The 10,950-nt window shown below is 51.1% G+C and overlaps 1 protein-coding gene across 1 annotated transcript in view; it reads left to right on the forward strand.

The window, feature by feature from the left end:
* ARFGAP3 (ADP ribosylation factor GTPase activating protein 3) overlaps positions 1 to 8,827 on the forward strand; it is a 66,363-nt gene extending 57,536 nt beyond the window's left edge. Inside the window, 2 exon segments of the mRNA XM_031656227.1 lie at positions 6,194 to 6,315; positions 7,747 to 8,827. Of these exon segments, the coding sequence (XP_031512087.1) occupies positions 6,194 to 6,315; positions 7,747 to 7,764 (140 nt within the window). The 3' untranslated portion in view covers positions 7,765 to 8,827.
* The last annotated feature ends 2,123 nt before the right edge of the window (positions 8,828 to 10,950 follow it).

Raw genomic sequence — 10,950 nt, forward strand, 5'->3', positions numbered from 1 at the left:
TCCCTTTCAGAGAACAAAGATCCATTAAATTTTCTTGAGCCTGTGTAGGTGCCAAACCAACCCTGATCCCTGGCACCTCGTGGTCATTGTAAGGTGCACCCTGGGGTGAGAGGCCACCCAGAAACCTTCACCCCCCTGCCCCCACTGGGGTCTCACTGTGTTGCCCAGGCTGGTCTCAAACTCTGGGCCTTAAGCAAACCTCCCTCCTCAGCCTCCCAAGAAGCTGGGATTACAGGCACCAGCAACTTTTATTAAATGTTTATTTTTCATTATTTAGAGCATATTTCAACAAAGAGCTTTATGTGTTCTGCCTCCGTAAAGCTTGTTTTCTTTTATAAAATTTTTTTCTTTTATTTTGTCTTTAATACTTTGTTATTGAACTAAAAGTTTGTTTTAAGAAAACAAGTTCTTAAAACTTGTTCTGGGCAAGGCACGGTGACTCACACCTATAATCCCAACACTTTGGGACGCCGAGGTAGGTGAATCACCTGAGGTCGGGAGTTCAAGATCAGCCTGGCTAACATGGTGAAACCCCATCCCTTCTAAAAATACAAAAATTAGGCCGGTCACAGTGGCTCACGCCTATAATCCCAGCACTTTGGGAGGCCGAGGCGGGTGGATCATGAGGTCAAGAGATCGAGACCAGCCTGGCCAACATGGTGAAACCCCATCTCTACTAAAAATACAAAAATTAGCTGGGCGTGGTGGCACGTGCCTGTAGTCCCAGCTACTTGGGAGGCTGAGGCAGGAGAATTGCTTGAACCTGGGAGGCGGGGGTTGCAGTGCGCCGAGATCGTACCACTACACTCCAGCCTGGCGACAGAGCAAGACTCCGTCTCAAAAAAATAAATAAATAAAATAGCCAGGCATGGTGGTAGGTGCCTGTAATCCCAGCCGCTCAGGAGGCTGAGGCACAAGAATTGCTTGAACCCTGGAGGGGGAAGTTGCAGTGGCCGAGATTGCACCACTGCACTCCAGCCTGGGCAATAGAATGAGATTCTGTTTCAAAAAAAAAAAAAAAAAGAAAGAAAGAAAAAAAGAAAAGAAAAAAGACACTATTCTGCATGTTGCCTCACCTCTGTAATCCAGCACTTTGAGAGGCTGAGGAGGATGCATCACTTGAGCTCAGGAGTTCCAGACCAGCCTGGGCAACATGGCAAAACTGTGTCTCTACAAAAAATACAGAAATTAGCCAGGCGTGGTGGTGCATGCCTGTAGTCCCAGCTACTCCGGAGGCTAAGGTGGGAGGATGACTTGAGGCCGGGAGGCAGAGGTTGCAGTGATCTGAGATCGTGCCACTGCACTCCAGCCTGGGCAATAGAGCCAGGCCTTGTATCAAAAAAAAAAAGAAAGAAAGAAAAAAGAAGCCATTCTGTATTCCTTATCTTAATTTCCACATTTGAAATGCTTCTGGTGAGGTAAGCTACTTTCCGGGGCTGTGTCTAGCTCAGGAACCCTGTGGCCGTTCTTACAGGCACTCTATTTCACTGTAGCTGAAGGATTGAGTGGGAAGCACATGTAAGCGCCCGCAGCCAACCTGACCTGGCACAGCAGCAGTCCCTGTGGCCACACCCATAGGACAGGGTCATTGGAGCTGGGGGACTGCCATCAACTGGGCACTGCCTCGGGCAGGTGTGAGGCACTCAGACACCAGATGACAGAGTGGAGGCAGCGTGTGAGAGCCAGGATACAACAAAAAGCTTCAAACCCAGCTGTCCCCTCAGCTTGTCTCTTTCCAGAAAGCCAATTCTGATTGTTTGAATGAGAGCACGTCTGCGTGGCAGTGCAGACACCTGCACCCTTCCTTGTGTGCATCGTGGGGTCAAGTGGCAGGTTGTTTGCGGGGTCCCTTGACCACTGTCTCCTTTTCTCCTTGCTCCGGCCCAGGATCTGGGAGTGTGGCCTCAAAAGCACTACCCTCAGTCCGCAGTCAGGCAGTCCGGTTTGGTTATTGCCACATGTGCTTGTCAGACAGTATAGCTGTGCAGTGGCATTGCCAACAGAGATTCAGTTAAACCAGAGTGGCATGTATTTAGCAAAGTGGCATCTGTTACGCCTATCTGAGAAGTAGCCATTGGAGCAGTTTTTGTTGTTAAACTCATTGTTTGGCTAGGCACAGTGATACCCCACCTGTAATCCCAACACTTCGGGAGGCCAAAGTAGGATTGCTTGAGCCCAGGAGTTCCAGACCAGCCTGGAAAACATAGTGGGACCCCCATCTCTATAAAAAATTTAAAAAATAGAAAAATTAGCTAGGTGTGATGGTTCACGCCTGTAGTGCCAATTGCTCAGGAGGCTAAGACAGGAGGATCACTTGAGCCCAAAAGATTGAGGCTGTAGTGAGCCGTGATCACACCACTGTACTCCAACCTGGGCAACAGAGTGAGTCCCTGTCTCAAACAAACAAACAATGCCCAAACTTGTTCTTATAATCTTGGAATTACTTTTTCTCTTCATTTGTCTCCACGAAGCAGAGAGATTAGAACATGGTATTCCTTTAAAAATTCTTATTTTGGGCCGGGCGCGGTGGCTCACGCCTGTAATCCCAGCACTTTGGGAGGCTGAGGTGGGCAGATCATGAGGACAGGAGATCGAGACCATCCTAGCCAACACGGTGAAACCCCATCTCTACTAAAAATACAAAAAATTAGCTGGGCGTGGTGGCGGGCGCCTGTAGTCCCAGCAACTCCGGAGACTGAGGCAGGAGAATGGCGTGAACCTGGGAGGCGGAGCTTGCAGTGAGCCAAGATCGCACCACTGCACTCCAGCCTGGGCAACAGAGCGAGACTCCGTCTCAAAGAAAAGAAAAAAAAATTATTATTTTGGGCCGGGCGCGGTGGCTCACACCTGTAATCCCAGCATTTTGGGAACCTGAGGCAGATGGATCACAAGGTGGGGAGATTGAGACCATCCATCCCGGCTAACACAGTGAAACCCCGTCTCTACTAAAAAATTTAAAAAAAAAAAAAAAAGCCGAATGTGGTGGCGGGCACGTGTAGTCCCAGCTACTCGGGAGGCTGAGGCAGGAGAATGGCGTGAACCCAGGAGGTGGAGCTTGCAGTGAACTGAGATTGTGCCACTGCACTCCAGCCTGGGCGACAGAACAAGACTCTGTCCAAAAAAAAAAAAAATCTTATTTTGAGGAGCCTGGGAGTTGTCCTGGAACCTTCCACCTCCCTCGTCCCACCATAGACCCATATGATCGGAGTCTCTCCTGGGTGACCCCAGACCTGAAGCGTGGCCACAACCCCCTGCTTGGTCCTCCTGCTCCGGTCTTGGCTGCTGCTCACCCCTCTCCTCACTCCTCCCACAATGATGTTTTGAAACACAGTCATCCGTGCTGAAAATCCTGCCCTCGAGAGCTTGAAGCACAGCTCCCCACCCAATACTCACCTCCAGGACCATGGTTCCATTGGCCTTTCCAGCCTCGTTTCTCATGATTTATTGCTGTGACTCGCTCCAGCGGTGTTGAGCCTGTGGAGCCCCCAGCCCAGAATGCTTTTCTTCCCCATTCCCCCAGACAGCCCCCCAACCCGTATTTACCCTGGGGGCCTGGTTAGTGCCCCCTGCACCACTCTTGTGCCTTACACCGAGGGCAAGACCATGTGATGACCATCTCCCCCAGCGGACCGTCAGTTCTCCTTTCTGTGCCCTTGGCACCTGACAGAGCCTGGCAGAGGAAGCCCTCTGCAGGTGTTTGAGGATGAATGGGTGGAGGGATGATGAATGACCCCAGGAGCTTGCTGAGTCTGAGCGCCTGCCCGCCGGCCAGCATAGGAACACGCCTCCCACTACCTCCCGTGTCCCATGGCCAGTGCCAGGCTGCAGTGGTGATGTGTTCCGCCTCCAGCACAAGCCTTGAGAGCTGTGTGCATGTTGCCATGTTTCGTTCCTTGTCATAGTAGGCAAGGAAGCTGGAATTAGGTGGCCCCGTGGGCTTGGACCGCAAGTGGCTGTGATGTGCAGAACCCCCTGCCCACCTGCACTGGGCACAGCGAACATCAGTTGTGGGTGGTTGTTAGCTCAGCGTCACCTGTCCTGTCCTGACTCATCCAGGGCATTTGCCGCAACCACGGACCACTGTGTAGCTCAGCGTCCCCTTTGTCTCAGAGAGGGGAGCCGCTGTCTTCTTCCTGGCTGCTCAAGCAGAAACCTGGGAAATATCCTTAATCCGCCTGCCTCCCAGCCTGCCTCGGCGTCAGTGTGTCTCTTGACACCTGCCTCCTGAGGACGCTCAGCCCGTTCCCTCTCGATCCCCACTGCTACCTGCTCAGGCTCAGGTACCGCCCCATGCACCTGGACCCCTGCAGCCACCTCCAAGCTGTTCACCTGAGTTTGCTCTGTGTCCCTTCCACATGACACAGGTCACACTTTAGTGGTGTTATCAGTTAATTGTCTGCTTTCCTTAGTAGGTGGTGAGCTGTGGAAAAGCGGGTCTGTGGTGGTGTCCTCAGTACTCACTGTGGGTGTTCTGAGAACAGATAGGGACGAGAGATTCCCTGGGTCAAGGACGCTTTTCCTGAGCAGGTGGCTGGAGCTGTCATTTCCTGGAGCTCATTGTGTAACCTGAGCACACTAGGGCTGTCTTTGACCATGGCCACCTGGCCCCTCCAGCCTGCCCAGGCAGCCCTCAGAGGAGACACAGCACCCCAGTCCCGTCACTGTGTTGGAATTCCACTCTGTCATTGGCGAAGGCCTACAAGATTTTACACAGTCAGCTGGTGATGGAGATGGCAGGACCTGCATCTGTGGTAGGCATGAGAACAGTGCTGTGGGCAAATGCAGTGTCTCTTCCAAGGGACACATTGCAGGGTAACTTGTCAGTTCTGTTTTGTTCTCAGAGAGGGACTTGACCAAGGATTTCTATTTTGTTTTTGTTTTTGAGATGGGGTCTCACTCTGTCACCCAGGCTGTAGTGGGGTGGCACAATCTTGGCTCACTGCAACCTCCACCTCCCCAGTTCAAGTGATTCTCCTGCCTCAGCCTCCTGAGTAGCTAGGGTTACAGGTGCCCGCCACCATGCCCAGCTAATTTTTTGTATTTTTAGTAGAGATGGGGTTTCACCATGTTGGCCAGGCTGGTCTTGGAACTCCTGACCTCAAGTGATCCACCCACCTCAGCCTCCCAAAGTGCTGGGATTACAGGCGTGAGCCACTGTGTCCGGTGGGTTTCTGTTTTGTAAGGAACAGGTGGTGTCATGTGGGGCTTAGGGCATAGCTAGGTGTGGCTACTCCTGAGGACCTGCAGGGTTTGCGTTCAGCTCACTGAGCCCCTGCAGCGTCTTATTACAATTGTGACACAGAAGTTTATGAACCCCTGATTGTCAGCTCTAGGAGTGTGGTCAGACCTCCTTTATGTGTGATAACCCTGATGAACTTCACCCACATTGGTAGCAATTATGGTGATGTTTATGTCAGGGCAACCAAAACTTAAGCAACAGTAACCCACTAACACCGGTCCTAGCAGAGAGGGTGGAAGTGTCAACTTCTGTACCTGGGAAGACTGGCAGTGGAGCTTAGCTTCTAAGTCACAGTCAGAGAGCATCAGTGATGTATCCATGTGGCTCACCTCCCGGGGGAGGAAACAAGCTTCCTCCATCCCCCAAGCGAGTGGGAGGGGCAGTCCTAGTCACAGATGGCTGCTGCTTTGCTTCGTCCCTGCCAGTAACCCCAGAACAAGCAAATGGCTCCTCTCATTTGAGGATACGTGCATCCCAGGGAAGGCTCTGATTGGTCAGGCCTGAGTCATGAGCCCATGCCTGTGGACAGGGTAGAAGGGAGAGGTGGTTCCCGGAGGAAGGGAGGAGTACTGTTACCAAAAGAGGGAGGAGGCGATGTGAAAGAGGCCATCCGTGTTAGCCCATCTGCCTTTTGCTGGGTACTTACCTGCCAGGGCTATGTTAAGCACCTTGAGGAAAGGGGCCCAGAGAGAGCAAGGAACTAAATTCTCCAGAGGCACATAGCCTGGAAGTGGCAGTGCCAGGATTTGAACTCATGGTGGTGTTAAGTCCCCCATACTACATCTTCTCTCATGTGGATTCTCTCAGCCCGAGTCTCCATCCCACTGCTGGGCTCCTTGTGAGGCGGCAGGAGGGGAGACATCCAGGTTCTCTGAAGCCGTTGAGCACTCTGGGCACAGGGTTTGCCGCAGCCATGGCCATGGCAGTAATGAGCCAGCTTCTGTGTGTGTGCAGGGAACTACAGCCTGTCCAACGTGCTGCCCAGCGCCCCCGACATGGCGCAATTCAAGCAGGGAGTGAGGTCCGTTGCTGGAAAACTCTCCGTCTTTGCTAATGGAGTCGTGACTTCAATTCAGGTCAGTGGAATGGGGCGGTGCTCACTGGCTATGATGGTAGTAGATTCAGCAGTTTGAAAATGAGACCTACTTCAATCTTCAACTGCTGGAAAATTCAATTATATATTATTGGATCGATATGTTTGCTACAGTATAACCCAGGACATTATGAAAACCAGAAATTATAATTTTATATTTAATATTTTCTAATGTATGACTCTCTGGGAATTGTTAGAAGAATTGTCATGACCATTATGCAGTTTTTTTTTTCCTAGATTGGAACAGAGAAGTATTAAGAAAATTGAAATTATCTGTAATGCCACATCACAGGGATAACCTCTTAATATTTTGGTATATTTTTAGCTCTAGATTTCTAAGGATATTTTTCTATTCATAGATAAAAAGGATATACATATCTTTTTAAAATCAAAAAGGGATTATATTGTATGTAGGGTTTTATATCTCGCTTTTTCTCTGTGATGTTAGGAGCATTTCCATGTCATCAGAAGTTTTTCTAAAACCACATTCTATCGAGTGAAAACATAAGCCAAGGATGGCACATACTTGCACATAAGAGTCGAGGCCATCTCTGACGATATGAATGGCTCGTTTCTTTGTACCTTCTTGTTTACATCAGGCCATTGAAGAAGGATTCTATTAATGTAAGACGCTGCTAAAGGAAGTAGGACTGGAACCATGTGGACTGTGGTGCCTCTAAAGGGGGTTCCTGGCCCCAGGCAGATGCTGCTCTGGCTGCAGGTTAAGGAGGGCATGGAGGTGCCTCCCGTTCTGGAGAGTTCCCTTAGTCCCAGGACTCTTGATGTAGCTGTTTTCACACTGTGAATAGCACAGTCTTCCCTTTCATTTGACTCTGAAGTTAAAATTCACAGAGTTCTTTCACGTCCCTTAGGTCAGCTAAGCCCACATCAGTCTCCATATAGGTAACATCCCTATTTTATAGATGGTCATCCCCGTTTTAGAGATGACTCCCTTTTATATCCCCATTTTACAGGTGAAGGAATTGAGGCACAGGTTAGGTCACTTCTGCAAGATGACCAGCTGAGCCGAAATTTCAGGGCTTCAAACACCAAGTGTGTTCCTCTGTCCTGCCCATCACACTTGTTTCCCAGAGGGCTCAGCAAGTAGCCTCCGGCCCACTGAGCATCCTCCCTCCCAGACACTTTGCTCCCTGCCTCCCGATCCCGGGACTGTGGCCATGGATGCCAGAGACAGGATGTGAATCCTGTTGGCTTCTGAAGCCCACACCTGCCCTCAGCCTTGAAGCTGCAGCAGTGGCTGCTTCCAGATGAGCACACCCTCGCGGTGTAGTGTTCATGTCACATGCCCGACACCGGCTGCAGTGTCAGTCTTGGTGATGCTGAATATTCAGGGCGCAGGAGTCAGGGATCGCTGCTGAATGGTCGTAAACTTCCGTTTTGGTTCTCTCTTCAGGATCGCTATGGTTCTTAATACTGAAGTCGTGATATGTATTTCCTGGAGAAATTCCTCTGTAAATGAACCAGTGACCACGCAACAGGTGGCAGTGAAGACCAGATAGTTTTGCGGATTGTTTTGCTACTTTTTCATATGGTATATGTTTCTGATTTTTAATATTTCTTTTGAGAAATTCTGAGTTCTGATGTAGTAGGAGCTTTACTGTGATTTCTGTTTCGTGTTCCTTCCTGCCACACCCTCCTTTGGCGTCTCCACATATATCCTTGCTTTATTTTCTTGGAAACTTTGGTTTCAACACTGAGGGCCTGGAGACATCGGCTCCTCCTGCTCCTGAACCAGGAGGCTTCACGTGGGGGAGGAGGAGAGGTCTCCATGTGACACGTGGGCTCAGGGCTGCCAGAATCAAAAGATGCCAGATGGACCTGCAGAAACAACGCTCACCACACACATGTCCTTCAAAAGACCAAAGTGACGGGTGTCTCCTGTGACAGGTTGCTTCATTTATGTTTCTACATAGTAAGGTGACTGCCAAATAATATTTGAAGTCATCTGTCTCTTTGTAAATTATTTTCTATGACCTATAAATTTAAAAATATTTTTCAGTGAGTGCTTTTAACAAATGTAAGCTGCCTTGCCAAGGGGATTAATGTTATCTTGTAAAAGGTGTTGCTGTTTGAATTGATGAGAAATGGAAGATGAGAACTCCCTAAGGGTGTTTATAAATCGATGTGGTATACAGAATTAAAATGGAGTGAGGTAAGAAGATACAGCTACAGAGAATAGTTCCATGTATGGGAGAACAGTCATTGTAATTGGGTAGTTTTGTTAATATTTTTAAACCTTGCTTTTCAAAAATTACAGAATGTGTATAAACGAATAAAGAAAAATAATTTAGCTGTGTTTTAGACAGCATTAGAATATATTGTTCAGCACAGTAAAATATATTTGAAATCTGATAAGCCAAAAATGTGGTTTTGAATGAATATTTTGTGAATCTTTCTTAAAAGCTCAAATTTGTAGACTTCTAAATAGAATAAACACTTGCAGCGGATGGCGTTGCCTACATTTTTTCCTGAAAGCTTTGGTAATAAGTCATTGTAAGTCAGAGTTTGTGGTATAACATTGATGGACATTTGAATTGTGGTAACTGTAGATGGACATGGATTTAATGTGCGTTTGGGGCCTGATGTGCAGTTGTGATGAATTGGGATGTTGTTCGTAGCACAGGAGCAAGGTGGAGTGTCCTGGTTGAAAATGACGTTGGGCCAGGTGCGGCAGCTCACACCTGTAATCCTAGCACTTCGGGAGGCTGGGGTAGGAGGATTGCCTGAGCCCAGGAATTTGAAACCAACCTGGACAACATAGCAAGACCCTGCCTCTACCAAAAAAACAAAAAATTCAGCCAGGTACAATGGCATGTGCCTGTAATTCCAACTACTTGGGAGGCTGCAGCAGGAGGATCCCTTGAGCCCAGGAGGTCAAGGCTGCAGTGAGCTATGATCTCAACACTGCACTGCAGCCTGGATGACAGAGCAAGACCCTGTCCCCCAAAAAAAAAAAAAAAAAAAAAAAAAATTGGGAGGGAAGGAGGGGATTGACTCCCCACTCCCAGAGCCTTAGCTGAGGGTACCTATGATGTGCCTTCCATGCCCCTCCCCACTGCCCCTCCCCTTCCCTGCTGCCCCTCGGTTTCCCCACCATGCCCCTCCCCGCTGCCCCTCGGTCTCTGCCCTGCCCCTCAGTATCCCCCCATGCCGCTCCCTGCTGCCCCTTGGTCTCCACCCTGCCCCTCAGTCTCCCCTAAGCACACACCCACCAAATCCCTACCCCTAGATGTACTGGGTCTGCCACAGGCCCCTACATCTGGGTCCCCGGAGGCCCTGGAGAGGAGCAGAGGGAGCTGGGCTTTCACTCTTCCTAAGGCTGAAGTCCTAGCCCTGGGTTGCTGCTTACCCCAGCCTGGGCCAGCCTGGACACCTGTGGTCCTCCTCTTTGGGTCCCTGGATGTGGAAATAGGCCTCCAGTCGCCCTCAGTTCCCCTGAGGAGAGGGTTGCGGGAGTGGAGGGACTGTGCCGTGTAACCAGGCTTTGGAGGCAGGACACCGACCTGGGCTTGGAGCTCTAGAGAATCATCGACTGGCCTCAGTCCCAGCTCTGCCCAAACCCTGAGGGTCTGGGAGCCTGGCTTGGCCCTCCCTGCTGGTGAGCCTGCTGATGCCACCTGTGTGCCCTTGCCAGGTGGGCAGGGGCCTCTCCCGCTGGGCAGTGCTCTGCATCCCAGTGTGGGGCTGGATGAGCAGAGCCCCCTGGAGCCACCCGCCTGTGAACACCATCCCCAGTCTCCTGCTGAAACCCCTTGCAACCACCATGTTCCCTGGGCCACCTGGGCTGCGGGGAACTGGTCTCAGGATGGGAAGGGGCCCGCCTCCAGTTCCACCCTTGGTCTTGGGCTGCAGGGAGGTAGACAGCCTTCCTGGAGCCTTTATTGCCTGGTACCATGGGTGGGAGGGAGCCTGGGGGATTCCAAGGTCCAGACTCTGACTCCAGAGCCTGAGGGTCAGGAAGCTGCTGGCAAGCTGTGGCCACAGCCGTGGCCTTGAGCTGGGCACGGCCAAAGAGGGGGCTGGCTGGGGTCTCTGCCGCTCTGACATCGGGCAGTGGACAGGTTACCCAGCCTTGCCCCAGCGTCCCCTGGCAGCCTGCCTCCCAGCCTGAGCCCCTCCCCTGGCTTCCCTGCAGTGCTCAGTGACATGCGGGGAGAGCATTCAGCACCGAAGTGTCCTCTGCACCGATGATACCAGTGTCCCTGTGATGAGGCCCAGCAGCCAGCCAGCGCAGTCACCTGCTGTCTGCCACCCTGTTGGCGGCCTCTGGACACACTGGACCCTGAAGACTCAGGCAGCGGCTCCTCCAGCCACGAGCTCTTCAGCGAGGCTGACTTCATCCCGTGCCTCTTGGCCCCACGCCCTTCACCCACCTCATCACCCGAACCAGCCAGCATGGCAATGCCATTGAGGAGGAGGCCCCAGAGCTGGGCCCGCTGGGGCGTATGTTTGTATACAACTTATAGTACGACTACAATTTCATTCACCTCCATGAGGATCTGTGCTATGGGCCCTTCAACGGGCCTGATCTAGACCTGGCAGGGACAGGGGACTGAACACCCCCACTGCGCAGCCGTCCTGCTGCGCCCTCCACTGG

This window comes from Papio anubis, chromosome 16 (assembly GCF_008728515.1).
Source record: "Papio anubis isolate 15944 chromosome 16, Panubis1.0, whole genome shotgun sequence".
Taxonomy (NCBI): domain Eukaryota; kingdom Metazoa; phylum Chordata; class Mammalia; order Primates; family Cercopithecidae; genus Papio; species Papio anubis.